This window comes from Nerophis lumbriciformis, linkage group LG07, assembly GCF_033978685.3.
Source record: "Nerophis lumbriciformis linkage group LG07, RoL_Nlum_v2.1, whole genome shotgun sequence".
NCBI lineage: Eukaryota > Metazoa > Chordata > Actinopteri > Syngnathiformes > Syngnathidae > Nerophis > Nerophis lumbriciformis.
The window spans coordinates 114,385-138,358 of NC_084554.2; the positions used below are offsets into that span (position 1 = coordinate 114,385).

General features: G+C 40.8%; 2 protein-coding genes across 5 annotated transcripts in view; one reads left to right on the forward strand and one right to left on the reverse strand.

Moving 5' to 3' along the window:
• gramd1c (GRAM domain containing 1c) overlaps nt 1–5,656 on the reverse strand; it is a 66,778-nt gene extending 61,122 nt beyond the window's left edge. Inside the window, exons 1-2 of one of the 3 annotated variants that reach the window (XM_061935347.1) lie at nt 5,544–5,656; nt 749–857 (exon numbers count right to left, since the gene is read on the reverse strand). In XM_061935347.1, coding sequence (XP_061791331.1) covers nt 749–838 — 90 coding nt within the window. In that variant the 5' untranslated portion in view covers nt 839–857; nt 5,544–5,656. Of the gene's footprint in view, nt 1–748; nt 896–3,219; nt 3,332–5,543 lie in introns of those variants that run through there. The other 2 variants (XM_061935346.2, XM_072913427.1) reach the window with 2 other exon arrangements.
• A 4,730-nt stretch (nt 5,657–10,386) lies between these two features.
• Nucleotides 10,387–23,622, forward strand: naa50 (N-alpha-acetyltransferase 50, NatE catalytic subunit). 2 transcript variants are annotated; one of them, XM_061935353.2, is made up of 5 exons: nt 10,387–10,576; nt 18,665–18,798; nt 18,874–18,993; nt 19,048–19,114; nt 23,023–23,622. In XM_061935353.2, the coding sequence occupies exons 1-5, from the start codon at nt 10,569–10,571 to the stop codon at nt 23,189–23,191; spliced, it is 498 nt and encodes a 165-aa protein (XP_061791337.1). In that variant the 5' UTR covers nt 10,387–10,568; the 3' UTR covers nt 23,192–23,622. The 2 variants fall into 2 exon arrangements, with proteins under 2 accessions (XP_061791337.1, XP_061791336.1); XM_061935352.2 differs by having other exon boundaries at nt 10,388–10,576; nt 18,662–18,798.
• Nucleotides 23,623–23,974: the final 352 nt, after the last annotated feature.

Here is a 23,974-nt window from a genome sequence, read left to right on the forward strand (position 1 = left end):
GAGTTTTCTCCTCTCCTCACTTTTGTTCCATCACCTGTCACTTGAGTTTTCTCCTCTCCTCACTTTTGTTCCATCACCTGACACTTGAGTTTTCTCCTCACCTCACTTTTGTTCCATCACCTGACACTTGAGTTTTCTCCTCACCTCACTTTTGTTCCATCACCTGACACTTGAGTTTTCTCCTCTCTTCACTTTTGTTCCATCACCAGACACTTGAGTTTTCTCCTCACCTCACATTTGTTCCATCACCTGACACTTGAGTTTTCTCCTCTCTTCACTTTTGTTCCATCACCTGACTCTTTGGAGTTTTCTCCTCACCTCACTTTTGTTCCATCACCTACACTTGAGTTTTCTCCTCACCTCACATTTGTTCCATCACCTGACACTTGAGTTTTCTCCTCTCCTCACTTTTGTTCCATCACCTGACACTTGAGTTTTCTCCTCTCCTCACTTTTGTTCCATCACCTGACACTTTGGAGTTTTCTCCTCACCTCACTTTTGTTCCATCACCTACACTTGAGTTTTCTCCTCGCCTCACTTTTGTTCTATCACCTGACACTTGAGTTTTCTCCTCTCCTCATTTTTGTTCCATCACCTGACACTTGAGTTTTCTCCTCTCCTCACTATTATTCCATCACCTGAGACTTGAGTTTTCTCCACTCCTCACTTTCGTTCCATCACCTGAGGCTTGAGTTTTCTCCACTCCTCACTTTCGTTCCATCACCTGAGGCTTGAGTTTTCTCCTCACCTCAGCACCGTCTTCAGAGCTGTACTTGCCGTCCATCAAGGACGTGTTCTCGTCTGCGGCCTCGCCGCCCAAGCAGGTGATGAGGTGCATCTGCTGTGGACTTCCTGCTCTGTGGACAAAGTCATCCAACATTACAGTCGTCACACATTTCCATTTGTTGTATACTTTCTTGTTTCTCCTCACACAATAGTCCAGAATGACAATAGGACATTTTAGAATTGTTTGCAAATGTCTTAAGGATTGAAAAACAACTAATAAATGAAGAAATCAAAGAATTGAAGCTCATACATAACAATAATGGTAATACACAACATAGCAATAATGGTAATAGACAACATAGCAATAATGGTAATAGACAACATAGCAATAATGGTAATAGACAACATAGCAATAATGGTAATAGACAACATAGCAATAATGGTAATAGACAACATAGCAATAATGGTAATAGACAACATAGCAATAATGGTAATAGACAACATAGCAATAATGGTAATAGACAACATAGCAATAATGGTAATAGACAACATAGCAATAATGGTAATAGACAACATAGCAATAATGGTAATAGACAACATAGTAATAATGGTAATAGACAACATAGCAATAATGGTAATAGACAACATAGCAATAATGGTAATAGACAACATAGTAATAATGGTAATAGACAACATAGCAATAATGGTAATAGACAACATAGTAATAATGGTAATAGACAACATAGCAATAATGGTAATAGACAACATAGCAATAATGGTAATAGACAACATGGCAATAATGGTAAGTAAACATTGAGCACATGTTAAGACTTTGAGACAGAGTACAGCAGCAGGTCAAATTAAAGACCCTCATCTCTATATTTGAACCAGACTCCATGTTTGTATAATAGTTTAAATCCATTAATAGTTTGGCATTGCTTGTGTTGTAAGTCCACTTTGTTCCATAGTTTTACTCCGCATACAGACACACAAAAACATAGTTTTACTTCGCATACAGACACACAAAAACATAGTTTTACTCCACATACAGACACACAAAAACATAGTTTTACTCCGCATACAGACACACAAAAACATAGTTTTACAGACACACAAAAACATAGTTTTACTCCGCATACAGACACACAAAAACATAGTTTTACTGCGCATACAGACACACATGGCACCCCAAACCATCACCCAACCATGCAAATTTTGCATTTCCTTTGGCAATCGAGGTCCCAGAGTCTGGAGGAAGACAGGAGAGGCACAGGATTCACGTTGCCTGAAGTCTAGTGTAAAGTTTCCACCATCAGTGATGGTTTGGGGTGCCATGTCATCTGCTGGTGTCGGTCCACTCTGTTTCCTGAGATCCAGGGTCAACGCAGCTGTCTACCAGCAAGTTTTAGAGCACTTCATGCTTCCTGCTGCTGACCTGCTCTATGGAGATGGAGATTTCAGGTTCCAACAGGACTTGGCGCCTGCACACAGCGCAAAATCTACCCGTGCCTGGTTTACGGACCATGGTATTTCTGTTCTAAATTGGCCCGCCAACTCCCCTGACCTTAGCCCCATAGAAAATCTGTGGGGTATTGTGAAAAGGAAGATGCAGAATGCCAGACCCAAAAACGCAGAAGAGTTGAAGGCCACTATCAGAGCAACCTGGGCTCTCATAACACCTGAGCAGTGCCAGAAACTCATGGACTCCATGCCACGCCGCATTAACGCAGTCATTGAGGCAAAAGGAGCTCCAACCAAGTATTGAGTATTGTACATGCTCATATTTTTCATTTTCATACTTTTCAGTTGGCCAACATTTCTAAAAATCCCTTTTTTGTATTAGCCTTAAGTAATATTCTAATTTTGTGACACACGGAATTTTGGATTTTCATTTGTTGCCACTTCAAATCATCAAAATTAAATGAAATAAACATTTGAATGCATCAGTCTGTGTGCAATGAATAAATATAATGTACAAGTTACACCTTTTGAATGCAATTACTGAAATAAATCAAGTTTTTCAAAATATTCTAATTTACTGGCTTTTACCTGTAATCATGTTCCTGACAGTAGCGAGGATAACGTGTCATTAGCCATCTGGCAACCCGGGTGCCTGACCATATTAGGGAGAATGTATGACACGCTATGATGTCATCACTGGCAAGCATATATCTGTATCATCAATCAATTGAAGTGGACCCCGACTTAAAGACTTATTGGGGTGTTACCATTTAGTGTAGGGAATATGTACTTCACTGTGCAACCTACTAATCAAAGTCTCAATCAATCAATCAAAACCCCGGTGCCTGACCGTGTTAGGAAAATGTGCTATTATGTCATCACTGTTTCCTGCTAGCAAAAATAAGGAGCATGTTTGATGATCAGTTGGAAGTTGACACAATAAAGAGTTATTAAGGTGTGATTAAAAGGTGTTGCAGACCTTCTGGAATGATCAGTTGGAAGATTGAGGACAAGATTAAGATGACAACATACCTGACTGAGTCCACGCGGCACAAACAAACACGCTGCTAGTCCTTCTGTTTGCTGCTAGTCCTTCTGTTTGCTGCTAGTCCTTCTGTTTGCTGCTAGTCCTTCTGTTTGCTGCGTGGAATCTGGCAGGTGTAGTTTGCAGGTGCATGACACCTGGAAGGTGTTGTTCCTCGTTCCTCATTGGTCCTCTTTTGCCTTGATGACGTCACTTGCCTGCAGGTGGAGGAAGTCAGCCCCTGTCGGACTTCCGTGCAGCGCTGGAATCTTCTTCTTTGATATTCTCTTTATACATTGTCATCTTTGTATACTTATATGGAATAATCATCTAACATTATCTTCATACATTGTCATCTTTGTATACTTCTATGGAATAATCAACCTTAACATAGAGATTCTCTTTATAGATTGTAATCTTTTTTACATCTATAGTTATAGATTGTATACACATGTTGAAGGAGAGTGAGACATGTTGAAGGAGAGTAAGACATGTTGAAGGAGAGTAAGACATGTTGAAGGAGAGTAAGACATGTTGAAGGAGAGTAAGACATGTTGAAGGACCAGTAGAACCAGACAGTCAGACAGACAGTCAGTAACATGCAGGAGACAAACAACAAAAGCAAATACATGTTTTTCTTCATCTCTTTTTGGGCGTGTGTGTTTGTGTGTGTGTGTGTGTGTGTGTGTGTGTGTGTGTGTGTGTGTGTGTGTGTGTGTGTGTGTGTGTGTGTGTGTGTGTGTGTGTGTGTGTGTGTGTGTGTGTGTGTGTGTGAAGCAGTATCCCTGATTGGCTGTCTTTTTACATGTGACTTTTTGCGACACTTCTGCCATGTAAGATTTGTGTGGTGATGTCAATGTGTAAAAGTGGTGATGTCAATGTGTAAAAGTGGTGATGTCAATGTGTAAAAGTGGTGATGTCAATGTGTAAAAGTGGTGATGTCAATGTGTAAAAGTGGTGATGTCAATGTGTAAAAGTGGTGATGTCAATGTGTAAAAGTGGTGATGTCAATGTGTAAAAGTGGTGATGTCAATGTGTAAAAGTGGTGATGTCAATGTGTAAAAGTGGTGATGTCAATGTGTAAAAGTGGTGATGTCAATGTGTAAAAGTGGTGATCTCAATGTGTAAAAGTGGTGATGTCAATGTGTAAAAGTGGTGATGTCAATGTGTAAAAGTGGTGATCTCAATGTGTAAAAGTGGTGATGTCAATGTGTAAAAGTGGTGATGTCAATGTGTAAAAGTGGTGATGTCAATGTGTAAAAGTGGTGATGTCAATGTGTAAAAGTGGTGATGTCAATGTGTAAAAGTGGTGATGTCAATGTGTAAAAGTGGTGATGTCAATGTGTAAAAGTGGTGATGTCAATGTGTAAAAGTGGTGATCATTTTGTGTTGTTGATTTAAGGACATAATTGGTCATCATTGACTGTACTGTTGGATTGTGCACATAAGGATGTTGTTCTTGTTTAGCGTTGATGTGTGCAGTTAAGAGCGAGTCATTCGGAGCGACTCCTTTAAGTGGCCGTCGGAAGATTCTCCCAGAGGTGGGGGTTTGTTGTTCCCGCCATTTTTTGCGTGTGTGATGTAAGCGGTCATTCATTCTCGTCTTTGATGAATAAACGACGCACACATTTTTGTGTGTCAAGAAGTTGTGTTGTTTTCCCGCTACAAGCGCAACCCTCGTGACTCCAACACTTCACTGAACGGATCCAGTGAAGATTATCCACCGTGACGGCTAATGCGCTTTCTCTGAAGCTGCCCGACTTCTGGGAAAATTCCGCGACCGCCTGGTTTGCCCAGGCCGAGGCACAGTTGGCCCTGCGTGGTCTCACCGAGGACGACACTAACTTTTATTATGTCGTTTCCTCCCTCGGGAGCGCGACGGCGACCAGAGTGGTTAGCGTCCTCACGCATCCACCGGAGAGGAACAAGTACGTGACGTTGAAGGCTCACCTCTTAAAGACGTTTGAACATTCCCACGCGGAGAGGAACATCCACCGGAGAGGAACAAGTACGTGACGTTGAAGGCTCACCTCTTAAAGACATTTGAACATTCCCACGCGGAGGGGAACATCCACCGGAGAGGAACAAGTACGTGACGTTGAAGGCTCACCTCTTAAAGACATTTGAACATTCCCACGCGGAGAGGAACATCCACCGGAGAGGAACAAGTACGTGACTCACCTCTTAAAGACATTTGAACATTCCCACGCGGAGAGGAACATCCACCGGAGAGGAACAAGTACGTGACGTTGAAGGCTCACCTCTTAAAGACATTTGAACATTCCCACGCGGAGAGGAACATCCACCGGAGAGGAACAAGTACGTGACTCACCTCTTAAAGACATTTGAACATTCCCACGCGGAGAGAGCTAGCAGCCTTTTTTTCGTTGCAGGGGCTTGGCGATTGCAAGCTCTCTGAACTAATGGACAAAATGCTAGACCTCTTAGGTGAGCACATGCCTGATTTTCTCTTCCTGACACTCCTGCCTTCTCAGGTGCGGGCTGCTTTAGCCAACACCGCCATCTTGGACTGCCGCCAACTAGCTGCTGAAGCTGATAAGTTCTCTTTAGCCTCCCAACCCACCTATGTGGCTGCATTCTTTCCAGCTGGGGGAGATACTTCCACTCTTACTGCTGCTGCTGCTGCTGCTGCTGCTGCTGCTGCGGCGCCCCACAGGCGGCAACCAGATTCTGGACTATGTTTTTTTCATGCAAGGTTCGGGACCAAAGCCACCCCGTGCAGTTTCAGTGGCCCACCGCCGGGGAACGCCAGGGCTGGCGCTCAGCAGTGGCCATGAGCATCAACAGTACTGGCAGGCTGCTCTTCATCCAGGACTCCCTCTCTGGACGAGGGTTCCTGTGTGACACCGCAGAGGAGAGTCCTGCCAGCATCAAGGTTGGACATGCTGTCTGAGTCCCATGACCCCCCACCCCCATGGAAGCGGCCAATGGCAGCCCTATCCGCACTTATGGAATACGGTACGTGGATCTGTGTTTTGGTGGACAGCGTTTCAGTTGGAACTTTGTGACTGCTAAAGTGACGGTGCCGCTCATCGGTGCAGATTTTCTCTGTGCTTTCGGACTTAAGTTAACAAAAGGTCAAATAAGGACAAGATATACTCCATGTCCAATTCCACCTAAAGTTCAACAAATACAATTTCTAATTATTCATGGGATATACCCTACTCATGATTTTTTTTTTTACAAAAATGTATTACCGTATTTTCCGCACTATTAGCCGCACCTAAAAACCACAAATTTACTCAAAAGCTGACAGTGCGGCTTATAACCCGGTGCGCTTTATATATGGATTAATATTAAGATTCATTTTCATAAAGTTTCGGTCTCGCAACTACGGTAAACAGCCGCCATCTTTTTTCCCCGTAGAAGAGGAAGTGCTTCTTCTTCTACACAAGCAACCGCCAAGGTAAGCACCCGCCCCCATAGAAGAGGAAGCGCTTCTTCTTCTACTGTAAGCAACCACCCGCCCCCGTAGAAGAAGAAGAAGCGCGCGGATATTACGTTTCATTTCCTTTGTGTGTTTACATCTGTAAAGACCACAAAATGGCTCCTACTAAGCGACAGGTTTCCGGTTCATGAAAAGACGCAATCTCTCCATCCGCACACGGACTACTATTTCACAGCAACTGCCTAAAGACTTTCAAGAAAAGCTGGCTACTTTCCGTGCATATTGTAAAAACAAGATAGCTGAAAAAAAGATCCGGCCAGAGAACATTATCAACATGGACGAGGTTCCACTGACTTTTGATATTCCTGTGAACCGCACTGTGGATACAACGGGAGCACGTACGGTGAATATTCGCACCACAGGGAATGAGAAGTCATCCTTCACTGTGGTTCTAGCTTGCCATGCTAATGGCCAGAAACTTCCACCCATGGTGATATTCAAAAGGAAGACCTTGCCAAAAGAGACCTTTCCAGCCGGCGTCATCATAAAAGCTAACTCGAAGGGATGGATGAAGAAAAGATGAGCAAGTGGTTAAGGTAAGTTTAAGTTTACGCGAAGAGGCCGGGTGGCTTTTTTCACGCAGCTCCGTCCATGTTGATATACGACTCCATGCGCGCCCACATCACGCTGGTTTTTAATATATTATTAAAGTTTGACTGACCTATCTGACTGTTTTTTTGACATTCCTTTAGCGCAGTTAGATGCGGCTTATAACACGGGGCGGCTTATAGGTGGACAAAGTTTTGAAATATGCCGTTCATTGAAGGCGCGGCTTATAACCCAGGGCGCCTTATGGTGCGGAAAATACGGTATGTTTGACAACTGTTATGTTTGTATTTTTGGAATGTGATACTGTATATTTCTTTTGGGAGGAGACCAGATATATCTCCAGTTACTATAGAAGATATTACATTTGCTATATTTATGAAAGATAGCAACCTAGAAATGATGAATAATTGTAAGCGCCATATATCAAGTTGATGACGTCACTAAGGCCAAGTGCAGGTCTACTTGGGATCACCTGTTGCTGAGTGGAGGCGCAACACTTTTTGACTGTGCTGAGCTATCTTTTGTTCATTTTCCGTCTTATTACAAAGTGACTTTTATTTACGTGACTGTATGTCAGCTTCGCTGGGCCTGAGCTCATCTAAGATGGACTGATACAAAGTGGAAAAGTGTTCTGTGGTCTGACGAGTCCACATTTCAAATTGTTTTTGGAAACTGTGGACGTCGTGTCCTCCGGACCAAAGAGGAAAAGAACTATCCGGATTGTTCTAGGGTGAAAGTGTAAAAGTCAGCATGTGTGATGGTATGGGGGTGTATTAGTGCCCAAGACATGGGTAACTTACACATCTGTGAAGGCACCATTAATGCTGAAAGGTACATACAGGTTTTGGAGCAACATATGTTGTCATCCAAGCAATGTTACCATGGACGCCCCTGCTTATTTCAGCAAGACAATGCCAAGCCACGTGTTACATCAACGTGGCTTCACAGTAAAAGAGTGCGGGTACTAGACTGGCCTGCCTGTAGTCCAGACATTGAAAATGTGTGGCGCATTATGAAGCCTAAAATAGCAGAAGGGAGACCCCCGGACTGTTGAACAACTTAAGCTGTACATCAAGCAAGAATGGGAAAGAATTCCACCTGAGAAGCTTCAAAAATGTGTCTCCTCAGTTCCCAAACCTTTACTGAGTGTTGTTAAAAAGGAAAGGCCATGTAACACAGTGGTGAACATGCCCTTTCCCAACTACTTTGGCACGTGTTGCAGCCATGAAATTCTAAGTTAATTATTATTTGCAAAAAAAAAAAAAAAGGTTATGAGTTTGAACATCAAATATGTTGTCTTTGTAGCATATTCAACTGAATATGGCTTGAAAAGGATTTGTAAATCATTGTATTCTGTTTATATTTACATCTAACACAATTTCCCAACTCATATGGAAACAGGGTTTGTATATTGGGCAAGCAGTAGCACTAAGAGTTTAGGACTTAATTCAAAAACTGTTGCGCCTTCACTGACAACACCTGAGCAAGATCCCAAGTAGACTTGAGCCCGCCCCTTAGTGACGTCATCATGTGGCGCTTACAATAATAACACCTTTCAGGCTAAATTTTTCATAAGTAAAAGTTGGTTTCCAAAAGTGAAATCCTCTGAAAGAGGAAGCCAAATTCTCAAATGTGATTATTGATTTCAAATGATTGAACAAATCTTGGATAATGGTTTATAACATAAAAGCTTTTAAATGATTGTCTGAATGAATGGAAGTTGTTTTAGATAAGCCTGATCTTTTTGTATTGTCTCTTACTTTATTTTCTTTTTAACATTTGTGTTTATATAAAGATGTTGATTGCTGTAATGTTGAAATGTGTTGGATTTAATTTGTTTGTATGTGTCAAAGCTATATGCTGTTTGTGGATCAAAAATAGCTTACTCTAGTTATCATTTCTGCCCGTTAGTTCTCTTATCCAGGGCCGGCCCGTGGCATAAGCCGTATAGGCAAATGCTAAGGGCGCCGTCCATCAGGGGGCGCCACGCCAGTGCCACAAATGTAAGAGAAAAAAAAAAAAAAAGTTGGTACTATTATTTCTAAATACAAAAAATAATCCCACGTTAATTAAAATGCAAAGTAAAGCCTATTTAATAGAAATATTATTTGTTACAACATTACGCCCCCCCCCCCTCCTCCCCCCGCACGGTGCGCCCCCTCCCTTCCCGTATCATGACTCTTTTTGGACGTCACCACATCAAAAAATCAACACAAGATGTCAAAACGGCCAAAACTGTCAGGTGCCCAGGGAAGAAAAAAGAGAAAAGAAGACGAGGAGAAACGAGAAAAGACAGAGGTAGCAGGTAGGTAACGTTAGCCTACATGAAATGATTTGTCTGTTACAGAATGTGATAGTAACCTGGCTTTTTAGCATTAAGCTAATGTTACATGATTCGGCAATTGCTAATCAATAAATAGCTAGTTCTGTTTCAACGTCGGGTTAATATTGTGGAGGGGGCTAAATTGTTATGGAAAATAATAATGTAACGTTAGGTAATTACAGTACTCCCACCTTACATTCCTCAGGGACATTTGTATTAGATCTTTTAAGCAGGTGTTTTTTGTTTACATTGTTATTGCCTTCTGGTTAGCTAATGTTTGCCCTGCAGGTAATAGTCACTTTTCCACCCCTTTATATATTAGGTATAGTTGTAAGCCTAGTTGTTAAAGTGCACATCATTAATGTTAATTAAGCAATATGTATGTAAAAAATATTGTATTTCATATATTCATTTTTTATTTTTTGCATTCATTTATTTATTCTTTTTTTTTTTTTATCTTGTTAACTACCGGTATTCTGATTGTTAATTTGCTTTCTTTAAGTAAAAAAAAAGGTCAAAGACAAAGCTATTCGGGTTCTTGTGAGTATACACACTTCACTGCCGATGTGGGGGGGCGCCACCTAAAATCTTGCCTAGGGCGCCAGATTGGTTAGGGCCGGTCCTGCTCTTATCACATCATCTTATAGCTAGTTAGTATTGGTCGATTATTGTATAGTGCTAGAACTGCTCCTAAAGCTAAGGGGCATGGATTGATACATTTGGTGTTTTTCGTGAAAGTAAAAGACATCATCTAAAACATTAAGAGGAGCAAAAAACCTGTCGGAGGTGTCAACCTGACAGACTCAATTCAGGTTCTTATTCGTCCACTGAAATGAGACGTTAGTGCGCATGCGGGGGTGAAAGGTTGACGGTCGTGCGGCGGCTAAGCTAACAGCATCGTAACTAGCTACATGTGGAGGGTGAAAGGGAAGCCATCCAGTCACATTTCCCCGCTTTTAGCGGCTACAACTTCCTAGTTTAGCCTTGTGGAGGATCAAAGGTTGTCTGTGCGCACAATGAAAGGGTGAGTGGACGCTCCGGAGACACCATTTAAGCGCATTAGCACATGTCAACTTAGACGGCTAGCCAGCTAGCATGCTAAACTAGTTTCATCTCGGTGCCGGAGCCCAGAAGAATTAGTACAAAGCTAAGAAGAATTAGTACAAAGCTAAGGAGCCGAGAATAATTCGTATAAAGCTAAGGAGCGCACCACCACTTTAGGGCTAAACCCGCGCCCATTGCAAGCTTGTTGGATAGCGAGCTAGCTAGCTTGTAATGAGCAGCGTCAATCTGAGCATTATTACGTCATCTATGATAGCAAACACGATGACGTCACGCTGCTGCCAATTGTAGCTTTAGCTGCTAGTGCGTGTGTCGGCTGTCAGTGTTGTGAGGGCTGCAGCTATTCTGTGTTTTACAACGACACGAAACGATTGAGTAACTTTAGAAAGAAAGAAAACAAGCAGTGTAAGTGTGGAATACAAATTGGATACCTGACCCTGCAGGTGAAGTTTCCTATCTCTTGTAAAGAATGATGTAGAAATTCATGTTATTATTGTAAGGGAATGGCTCAATTATGATACAACTAAAAAACAATGCATTCACATCTCATCAAAATAAAATGCACTTCAGCTTGAATTAACAAGAGGAAACTGCACTCATTTTCAACATTCAAACATTTTAATAGTAGATGGAGCTGCTATGTCTGCTTTTGTTTTTCAACATAAATACAGTACTCATTTCAAAACATAATGTGCAACCAACGTACTCTCATTTTAATAAACGGCTACGACGGCATTAAAAGTCACAACAAATGCCAAAGCACAACAACATAAAGCCACAACACAACAACTACCGTATTTTCCGCACCATAAGGCGCCCTGGGTTATAAGCCGCGCCTTCAATGAACGGCATATTTCAAAACTTTGTCCACCTATAAGCCGCCCCGTGTTATAAGCCGCATCTAACTGCGCTAAAGGAATGTCAAAAAAACAGTCAAATAGGTCAGTCAAACTTTAATAATATATTAAAACCAGCGTGATGTGGGCGCGCATGGAATCGTATATCAACATGGACGGAGCTGCGTGAAAAAAGCCACCCGGCCTCTTCGCGTAAACTTAAACTTACCTTAACCGCTCGCTCATCTTTTCTTCATCCATCCCTTCGAGTTAGCTTTTATGATGACGCCGGCTGGAAAGGTCTCTTTTGGCAAGGTCTTCCTTTTGAATATCACCATGGGTGGAAGTTTCTGGCCATTAGCATGGCAAGCTAGAACCACAGTGAAGGATGACTTCTCATTCCCTGTGGTGCGAATATTCACCGTACGTGCTCCCGTTGTATGCACGGAAAGTAGACAGCTTTTCTTGAAAGTCTTTAAGCAGTTGCTGTGAAATAGTAATCCGTGTGCGGATGGAGAGATTGCGTCTTTTCATGAACCGGATCCCTGTCGCTTAGTAGGAGCCATTTTGTGGTCTTTACAGATGTAAACACACAAAGGAAATGAAATGTACGGTAATATCTGCGCGCTTTTTCTTCTTCTACGCGGGCGGGTGGTTGCTTACAGTAGAAGAAGAAGTGCTTCCTGTTCTATGGGGGCGGGTGCTTACCTTGGCGGTTGCTTGCGTAGAAGAAGAAGCACTTCCTCTTCTACGGGGAAAAAAGATGGCGGCTGTTTACCGTAGTTGCGAGACCGAAACTTTATGAAAATGAATCTTAATATTAATCCATATATAAAGCGCACCGGGTTAAAAGCCGCACTGTCAGCTTTTGAGTAAATTTGTGGTTTTTAGGTGCGGCTAATAGTGCGGAAAATACGGTATACGCCAAAGCACAACAACATAAAGCCACAACACAACAACTATACGCCAAAACACAACAACATAAAGCCACAACACAACAACTATATGCCAAAACACAACAAGATAAAGCCACAACACAACAACTATATGCCAAAGCACAACAACATAAAGCCACAACACAACAACTATACGCCAAAACACAACAACATAAAGCCACAACACAACAACCATACACCAAAACACAACAACATAAAGCCACAACACAACAACTATACGCCAAAACACAACAACATAAAGCCACAACACAACAACCATACGCCAAAACACAACAACATAAAGCCACAACACAACAACTATATGCCAAAACACAACAACATAAAGCCACAACACAACAACTATACGCCAAAGCATAGAAACTATAAGCCAAAACACAACAATATAAAGCCACAACACAACAACTTTAAAGGCCTACTGAAATGCGATTTTCTTATTTAAACGGGGATAGCAGGTCCATTCTATGTGTCATACTTGATCATTTCGCGATATTGACATATTTTTGCTGAAAGGTTTTAGTAGAGAACATCGACGATAAAGTTCACAACTTTTGGTCGCTGATAAAAAAGCCTTTAGTGGGTTTCAGTAGGCCTTTAAGCCACAACACAAGTATAAGCCAAAACACAACAATATAAAGCCACAACATTATTAAGCCAAAACACAACACTATTAAGCAACAACACAACAATATGAAGCCACAACACAACAATATAAAGCCACAACACAAGTATAAACCAAAACACAACAATATAAAGCCACAACACAAGTATAAACCAAAACACAACAATATAAAGCCACAACACTTCAAGTATAAGCCAAAATACAACAATACAAAGCCACAACACAGCAAGTACAAGCCACAACACAATAACTAAGAGCCAAAACACAACAATACAAAGAAAGAACAGAAGTGACCGATGACAAGTTTGAGAGACAGAAAGTTGAAAAGTGTGTAATGAAGGAAGTTGTAAAAGTAAGTGAAGTGTGACAACATCAACATTTTCAATAAGACTAATTTACAAGGTTGAGGAAGTGTGTCCGTCACCCTAACTTGCTCCACTGTCACTTCCGTTGTGTCCTTTGTGACTTAAAGTTGTGTTGTGGCTTTATATTATTGTGTCATGGTGTTTATTTGTTGTGACTTTTGCTATTGTGTTGTAGCCGAAAGTTGTGTTGTAATTTATCATGTCTTGTTTATAAAAATAGTTGGCGATTAATTTAGTCATCGATTCGTTGGATCTATGCTATGCGCATGCGCAGAGGCATTTAAAAAAAAATTGTTTTTAATAAATAAACCTTTATTTATAAACTGCAACATGTACACAAACAGCTGAGAAACAATAATCAAAATAAGTATGGTGCCAGTATGCTGGGTTTTTTTTTTTCAATAAGATACTGGAAAGGATAGAAATGTAGTTTGTCTCTTTTATCCGATTATTAATCGATTAATCGAAGTAATAATCGACAGACTAATCGATTATCAAATTAATCGTTAGTTGCAGCCCTAATATATATATATATATATATATATGTATATATATATATATATATATATATGTATATTAGGGATGTCCCGATCCGATATTTGGATCGGATCGGCTGCCGATATTTTCCAAAAATTGCGTATCGGCAAGGCATGGGAAAATGCCGATCCAGATCCAGTTTTTAAAAAAAAAACTCCGGTTCGTGTTTTCCAACGCACCGATTTAAATAATACATTCCACTTTTCTGCTGCTCCGTAATTTCCGTTCCGCATTTTCCAGCACACCTTCAACACATCCACAGGTCTGTGAATTCTCACGCAGTTGCTTGTAGCTGCTGGCATTACACGACAGGCTCTTCTCACTCTTTCCTGTGTCTCCCTCTCACAGACAGCAAGTGCACCTTCTTACACACGTCACATACTGTCACGTCATACGTCACATACTGTCACGTCATACGTCACATACTGTCACGTCATACGTCACATACTGTCACGTCATACGTCACATACTGTCACGTCACACGTCACATACTGTCACGTCACACGTCACATACTGTCACGTCATACGTCACATACTGTCACGTCATACGTCACATACTGTCACGTCATACGTCACATACTGTCACGTCATACGTCACATACTGTCACGTCACACGTCACATACTGTCACGTCATACGTCACATACTGTCACGTCCTCCCCGAGCAGAGAGGTAGCAGCATGGCTAACGTTAGCTGTGATGCTAGCGCAGCCGTGCGAGCAACGCTCCCTCTAAGGTGCGCGCCTGTGCAATTGCGCACTGTTTAAGCGTCCTCTGCGCATAGCAAATCTATGCCACGCACAAAATCAAATAAAAAAATAAGCGCATAACAATTTTCGACACACGGACACGACAGAGAAAACAGTTTTCGTCATCATTGTTCAAATATTGTGACGTCTGTCGAGACGCTTATCTCCATTCGGTGCCACACGCCCACACCATCAAAATGCCTAGGCAAAAATTTCCACATCAACACCGTATGAAAAAATTAGTAATTTTTTTACTTGTGATTTCCTTCTCTGCCTGAAAGTTTAAAAGTAGCATATATTAATGCAGTATGAAGAAGAATGTTTTAATGTAGACATGCAAGCCTTGAAAGAAAATGTTGAAAATCAAGACTACATTTCCTGCAAATGGATGCATTTCTACCCTATATTTTAACTTTAGATTTATTCTCATATCAAACTCTTTTGGCTGTCTTTTTGACACTTACATCCGGCGCCCCCCTCCACACCCTGGATTATAAATAATGTAAATAATTCAATGTGATTATCTTGTGTGATGACTGTATTATGATGATAGTATATATCTGATAGTATATATCTGTATCATGAATCAATTTAAGTGGACCCCGACTTAAAGAAGTTGAAAAACTTAATGGGGTGTTACCATTTAGTGGTCAATTGTACGGAATATGTACTTCACTGTGCAACCTACTAATAAAAGTCTCAATCAATCAATCAAAACACATAGAATCATCATACTGCTGTGATTATATACATCAAGTGTTCATTCAAGGCTAAGGCAAAATATCGAGATATATATTGTGTATCGCAATATGGCCTTAAAATATGGCAATATTAAAAAAAGGCCATATCGCCCAGCCCTAGTTCAATGATGCCATTTCTGTTTGTCATGTATAATTTTGTCTATTTTGTGTTTATCCTTGAATAAACAGGTCAGTTTCTTGTTACCAACCATTGTGTATTATTCAAACTCCCCTAATTCAGCTGGCTAGTTGTTATCAAGAGTACTAAAACCCTTTTCAACATGATTCTGACAACTAAGTAGGCTAAATAACTTTAAACTTTAATACATGCTCGGATAGGCCAGTATCGGTCAGTATCGGTATCGGTCAGTATCGGTATCGGATCGGAAATGCAAAAACAATATCGGTATCGGATCGGAAGTGCAAAAACCTGGATCGGGACATCCCTAATATATATATATATATATATATATATATATATATATACATACATACATACATACATACAGTGTATACATATATGGATGTAGATGTGTTTAAATATTATAATATATATATGTATATATATATATATATATATATATATATATATATATATATATATATATATATATATACCGTATTTTCCGCACCATAAGGCGCCCTGGGTTATAAGCCGCGCCTTCAATGAACGGCATATTTCAAAACTTTGTCCACCTATAAGCCGCCCCGTGTTATAAGCCGCAGCTAACTGCGCTAAAGGAATGTCAAAAAAACAGTCAGATAGGTCAGTCAAACTTTAATAATATATTAAAAACCAGCGTGATGTGGGCGCGCACGGAGTCGTATATCAACATGGACGGAGCTGCGTGAAAAAAGCCACCCGGCCTCTTCGCGTAAACTTAAACTTACCTTAACCACTCGCTCATCTTTTCTTCATCCATCCCTTCGAGTTAGCTTTTATGATGACGCCGGCTGGAAAGGTCTCTTTTGGCAAGGTCTTCCTTTTGAATATCACCATGGGTGGAAGTTTCTGGCCATTAGCATGGCAAGCTAGAACCACAGTGAAGGATGACTTCTCATTCCCTGTGGTGCGAATATTCACCGTACGTGCTCCCGTTGTATCCACAGTGCGGTTCACAGGAATATCAGTTGCTGTGAAATAGTAATCCGTGTGCGGATGGAGAGATTGCGTCTTTTCATGAACCGGATCCCTGACGCTTAGTAGGAGCCATTTTGTGGTCTTTACAGATGTAAACACACAAAGGAAATGAAACGTACGGTATATCCGCGCGCTTTTTCTTCTTCTACGCGGGCAGGTGGTTGCTTACAGTAGAAGAAGAAGCGCTTCCTGTTCTATGGGGGCGGGTGCTTACCTTGGCGGTTGCTTGCGTAGAAGAAGAAGCGCTTCCTGTTCTACGGGGAAAAAAGATGGCGGCTGTTTACCGAAGTTGCGAGATCGAAACTTTATGAAAATGAATCGTAATATTAATCCATATATAAAGCGCACCGGGTTAAAAGCCGCACTGTCAGCTTTTGAGTAAATTTGTGGTTTTTAGGTGCGGCTAATAGTGTGGAAAATACGGTGTATATATATATATATATGTATATACATACATACATACAGTGTATACATATATGGATGTAGATGTGTTTAAATATTATAATATATATATATATATATATATATATATATATATATATATATATATATATATATATATATATATATATACACAGTGTGTACATATATGGATGTAGATGTGTTGTTTAAATATTATACTATGTACCGTATTTTTCGGAGTATAAGTCGCACCGGCCGAAAATGCACAATAAAGAAGAAAAAAAACATATATACGTCTCACTGGAGTATAAGTCGCATTTTTGGGAGAAATGTATTTGATAAAAGCCAACAGCAAGAATAGACATTTGAAAGGCAATTTAAAATAAATGAAGAATAGTGAACAACAGGCTGAATAAGTGTATGTTATATGAGGCATAAATAACCAACTGGTATGTTAACGTAACATATTATGGTAAGAGTCATTCAAATAACTATAACATATAGAACATGCTATACGTTTACCAAACAATCTGTCACTCCCGATCGCTAAATCCCATGAAATCTTCCCCCTCGGTGTCGCTCCTGGTATGCGCCCCGCTAGCGTCCTTTCTTTCTGCTGCTCGATCGCCGTTTTCTGGTGCATATTTCACTATGTCCTGCTTGTAATCTGCAGTATATGATTTCCTTTTCGCTGCCATTTTAGTTCAGTCCTTCTCAGTTTTTATAAGTTACCGCGATTGTTGATGTGATCTATTTTAATAGCTCCGGCAGTAGCGTATAGCATATAGCAGTTAGCATTCCAAAACCCACAATGCACTTCTGCCATGACCCGCCCCCGCTGAATTCTTATTGGTTGGCGTGTGAGTGACGATTGCTGACATTTGCTTTGTCGCTCACGCGAATGAGATAAATAATATTATTTGATATTTTACGGTAATATGTTAATAATTTCACACATAAGTCGCTCCGGAGTTTACGGCCAAACTATGAAAAAAACGTTGACTTATAGTCCGAAAAATACGGTACATACATACAGTGTATACATATATGGATGTAGATGTGTTTAAATATTATAATATATATACAAATATGGATTTAGATGAATGTAAGGGACATATTTGCAAAGGACGTGATGCTTCCAATGCACGTCTGGCAGACAAGCAAAGTGTTGTTTTTAGAGTATTAAAGAAAACCATGTCTAGGAAGTTGCTGACCATCAATCATTTCTTCTTCACCTTTCTCCTCCATTGTTGATGTTGATGTGCAGGCTGTTGTATTGTTGTCTAGAAAATACAACAATCACGCTGTCTCTTTGACTGTTGTTCCAGTAGTCGCATGGAGCTGGGGGACGTGACGCCCCACAACATTGTTATCACTTGTCGTCTCTTTGACTGTTGTTCCAGTAGCCGCATGGAGCTGGGGGACGTGACGCCCCACAACATTGTTATCACTTGTCGTCTCTTTGACTGTTGTTCCAGTAGCCGCATGGAGCTGGGGGACGTGACGCCCCACAACATTGTTATCACTTGTCGTCTCTTTGACTGTTGTTCCAGTAGCCGCATGGAGCTGGGGGACGTGACGCCCCACAACATTGTTATCACTTGTCGTCTCTTTGACTGTTGTTCCAGTAGCCGCATGGAGCTGGGGGACGTGACGCCCCACAACATTGTTATCACTTGTCGTCTCTTTGACTGTTGTTCCAGTAGCCGCATCGAGCTGGGGGACGTGACGCCCCACAACATCAAGCAGTTGAAGCGTCTGAACCAGGTCATCTTCCCTGTCAGCTACAACGACAAGTTCTACAAGGATGTGCTGGAGGTGGGCGAGCTGGCCAAGCTAGGTGAGGCGTGGCGTGGCGTGTTGTGGCGTGGCCTGGCCCTCCTGTTGCTTGTGTTAAAGAAGTCTTGTCTGGCAGCGTACTTCAACGACATTGCGGTGGGGGCCGTGTGCTGCAGAGTGGACCACTCTCAGAACCAGAAGAGGTTGTACATCATGACGCTGGGCTGCCTAGCGCCCTACCGGAGGCTCGGCATTGGTAAGGAGCATATTTTGGGTGGTGGTTTCTTTGTAACCTCCGTGGTCCTGGCAGGTACAAAGATGCTGAATCATGTGCTCAACATCTGCGAGAAGGATGGCACTTTTGACAACATTTACCTGTAAGTATCCTCAACCTTCATCTTAAAGAAGCGCTCACAGTCTACTCTTACACCTTGGATTACGCAATGACTGGGGGTGTAACCATCAATCATCTTCCTTCCCAAACATACACATATCCTTTTTAAAACCACCATCCATACTAGACAGACCAACAGACTTACTATGAAGACTTTTAATGACAAGGACGTTAAACGTTACCCAAACATATACATATCCTTTTAAAACCACCATCCATACTAGACAGACCAACAGACTTTCTATGAAGACTTTTAATGACAAGGACGTTAAACGTTACTCAAGTCTGTCTGTGATGTCATCTTTAAGAGGAATGGCAGGTAGCTACAGCAGCTGAGAAAGGTCACAACAAATACAAACATGACAAAACAACTTTCTGCTACAGCACAATAATATAAAGCCACAACACAACTTTAAGCCACAAAGGACACAACGGAAGTGACAGTGGGGCAAGTTAGGCTGACGGACCCACTTCCTGAACCTTGTAAATTAGTCTTATTGGGAAAAGTCCAACATTTCACTAACGTTTCCAACTTCCTTATTACACACTTTCTGTCTCAGGAAGTTACTTTTCTTCTGTCTTACTCTTGTTGTTGTTTGTGTTAGTGCTCTACTAGCGTAGATGTTTATAACCACTGCTCATTCAACCTCAACTAATGTTAATATCAGTTGATTTTCTATTTGTATTTTTATGTCAAAAAACAACAGTAAAAATAGCAGGTACCGTATTTTCCGCACCATAAGGCGCCCTGGGTTATAAGCCGCGCCTTCAATGAACGGCATATTTCAAAACTTTGTCCACCTATAAGCCGCCCCGTGTTGTAAGCCGCATCTAACTGCGCTAAAGGAATGTCAAAAAAACAGTCAGATAGGTCAGTCAAACTAATAATATATTAAAACCAGCGTGATGTGGGCGTGCATGGAATCGTATATCAACATGGACAGAGCTGCGTGAAAAAAGCCACCCGGCCTCTTCGCGTAAACTTAAACTTACCTTAACCACTCGCTCATCTTTTCTTCATCCATCCCTTCGAGTTAGCTTTTATGATGACGCCGGCTGGAAAGGTCTCTTTTGGCAAGGTCTTCCTTTTGAATATCACCATGGGTGGAAGTTTCTGGCCATTAGCATGGCAAGCTAGAACCACAGTGAAGGATGACTTCTCCTTCCCTGTGGTGCGAATATTCACCGTACGTGCTCCCGTTGTATCCACAGTGCGGTTCACAGGAATATCAAAAGTCAGTGGAACCTCGTCCATGTTGATAATGTTCTCTGGCCGGATCTTTTTTTCAGCTATCTTGTTTTTACAATATGCACGGAAAGTAGCCAGCTTTTCTTGAAAGTCTTTAGGCAGTTGCTGTGAAATAGTAATCCGTGTGCGGATGGAGAGATTGCCTCTTTTCATGAACCGGATCCCTGTCGCTTAGTAGGAGCCATTTTGTGGTCTTTACAGATGTAAACACACAAAGGAAATGAAACGTACGGTAATATCCGCGCCCTTTTTCTTCTTCTATGCGGGCGGGTGGTTGCTTACAGTAGAAGAAGAAGCGCTTCCTGTTCTATGGGGGCGGGTGCTTACCTTGGCGGTTGCTTGCGTAGAAGAAGAAGCACTTCCTCTTCTACGGGGAAAAATGATGGCGGCTGTTTACCGTAGTTGCGAGACCGAAACTTTATGAAAATGAATCTTAATATTTATCCATATATAAAGCGCACCGGGTTAAAAGCCGCACTGTCAGCTTTTGAGTAAATTTGTGGTTTTTAGGTGCGGCTAATAGTGCGGAAAATACGGTAAATCTAATAGGGCTGCAACCAACAACTTATTTGATAATCGATTAATCTGTCGATTATTACTTCGATTAATAATCGGATAAAAGAGACAAACTACATTTCTATCCTTTCCAGTATTTTATTTAAAAAAAACAGCGTACTGCCACCATGTTCTTTCAACTTGCCAAATAAAACAAGCAGAGAGTTGTGACATGGCTAACGTTAGCTGTGGCAGGTGGTGTAAGCGGAGTGGTGTGAGTGGTAATACGAGAGAAAGAAAGATGCGAATCTGGTAACAAATGAAGAAAGAATTAATTCCCAAGAAAAACAGCAGGGGGTCCATCGTCTGGCAGTGGTTTGGCTTCAAGCGGAAAGACGTTGAACAGACAACCGTAATATGTCAAGTATGCGGCAAAAGCGTTGTTACAAAAAGTAGCAGCACTGCTAATGTGTAGCATCATTTGAAAAGTCACCCGCTAGAGAATGAAGAGTGCTTGAAACTCTGCATGTCAACATCTCCGTTCGGTGCCATACCCACAAAATGCCCGAGCAACCATTTCCAGATCAATACCGTATGAAACAAATAGTCAACAACAGAAGGAGATTACGTCTGCAGGAACCTACCACATAGCGAAGGACATACACTATTTGATTTCCTATTATGCAGCTCATTTTTATTTGACACTTATTGAAATATCTTGTGTGACATCATGCACAAAAGTGCACTTTATTTGTTTTGAACTATTGTAGTGGCGTTCTGTACAAAAAGTGCACTTTAAGTGTTGTTTTGATATGTCATCTTAGTGACATCATGCACAAAAAGTGCACTTATAGCTTTTTTTTAAATGTCTCTGACAATCTTGCACTTTCTGTTTGGAAATGACATGAATGTTTGTGCCACTGCTTAATAACTCTTTAATAAATACACTTTTACTTGTGATTTCCCTCTCTGCATGAAAGTTTAAAAGTAGCATATATTAATGCAGTATGAAGAAGAATGTTTTCATGTAGACACATAGAATCATCATACTGCTGTCATTATATGCATCAAGTGTTCATTCAAGGCTAAGGCAAAATATCCGCATATATATGATGTATCATGACATGGACTAAACATATCCACATATATATGGTGTATGGTGACATGGACTAAACATATCCACATATATATGGTGTATGGTGACATGGACTAAACATATCCACATATATATGGTGTATGGTGACATGGACTAAACATATCCACATATATATGGTGTATGGTGACATGGACTAAACATATCCACATATATATGGTGTATGGTGACATGGACTAAACATATCCACATATATATGGTGTATGGTGACATGGACTAAACATATCCACATATATATGGTGTATGGTGACATGGACTAAACATATCCACATATATATGATGTATGGTGACATGGACTAAACATATCCACATATATATGGTGTATGGTGACATGGACTAAACATATCCACATATATATGGTGTATGGTGACATGGACTAAACATATCCACATATATATGGTGTATGGTGACATGGACTAAACATATCCACATATATATGGTGTATGGTGACATGGACTAAACATATCCACATATATATGGTGTATGGTGACATGGACTAAACATATCCACATATATATGGTGTATGGTGACATGGACTAAACATATCCACATATATATGGTGTATGGTGACATGGACTAAACATATCCACATATATATGGTGTATGGTGACATGGACTAAACATATCCACATATGAATAAAAGGCCATTTCGCCCAGCCCTACTTCCACCTCATGAGACGTAGCCGCATAGCATAGATCCAACCAATCGATGACTAAATTAATTGCCAACTATTTTTTATAATCGATTTTAATCGATTAGTTGTTGCAGCTCTAAAATCTACTTTTATTTTTAATGTGAAGATGTTGGTTGTACTATATTTGTGATATTAATATTATATTATTTGATGTTGAAGCAGCAGGTAAATTACTGTTATTTTGAAGGTTATTTGTGATCATGTAATATTTGATGTTGAAGCAGCAGGTAAGTCTACTGATATTTTGAGGGTTATTTGTGATCATGTAGAATTGAAGATGTGATGCCTGTCATCCTCAGTCACGTGCAGATCAGCAACGAGTCGGCCATGGACTTTTACCAGAAGTTTGGCTTTGAGATCATGGAGACCAAGAAGAACTACTACAAGAGGATAGAACCGGCAGACGCCCACGTCCTGCAGAAGAGTCTGAAGAGTGCGGCCAGCCAAGAGCTCCAGAAGACGGAGTGAACTGTGACAAACACAAAGAAGGCTAAAAGCAGAACTCATTCGGGGGGGAATCTAAATTTGTTTTGGGGATTGGTTGTTTTTGTGCATATTTGATTGCTTCCCAGCCAATTGACAAAGAGCCCGCCAGGTTGTGTCAGTTCAACATGTTTTCTTTTAAAGGTCTATTTTACATTGCACAGCTTGATGTTTCAGAGGTTCTCCTGGGTTTGCAACATCTAAGTCTTGGCTTGTGTTGAAGGGCCTTCAGCACTCCACCTTTGCTGCCTTGCCCGAGGGTTTCTGCCGGCTCATGTCCACCTTCTTGGCCCCAGAGGAAGCTCTGACTCCACATGCATGTAGTATCAGCATGCTTGAAGAATTTTATCTTTACTGGAGCTCTATATTGTAAGACTTTTTAACCTGGAAATAAAGGAAGTACTATTTGCAGTAAACTTCATTTCTGCTTTGGAACCTTCAGGGCTCAAGTCGTATCAATAATCAACTTTGATAACACTTTTCATTTTTCATTTGGATTTTTATGGAAGAAACTCAAAATATGCAATCTTTCCCCCACCAAATATTTGAAAGTGAAATGTGTGCAGTCTTGATTAGGTCAATAATTCATAACATTGATTTGGATTCATTATTATTTTTGAGCAAAGACAGTTTTTTAAAATATGCCACTAACATTTGCAGGGATCAGAAGTGTTAAAAATAAGTCATATGTTCTCATTTTTTACGTTTTCAACACTTAGATCTTTAGATCAACTTCAGATCTATCTGTCCTTGGTAAGTTATTTTTTG

Excerpts from the sequence above, each read along its gene's own strand:
- naa50 (XM_061935352.2), top strand. Across the intron at positions 18,799-18,873 it reads GGGCGAGCTGGCCAAGCTAG|CGTACTTCAACGACATTGCG; the intron begins GTGAGGCGTGGC and ends CTTGTCTGGCAG. Across the intron at positions 18,994-19,047 it reads CTACCGGAGGCTCGGCATTG|GTACAAAGATGCTGAATCAT; the intron begins GTAAGGAGCATA and ends TGGTCCTGGCAG.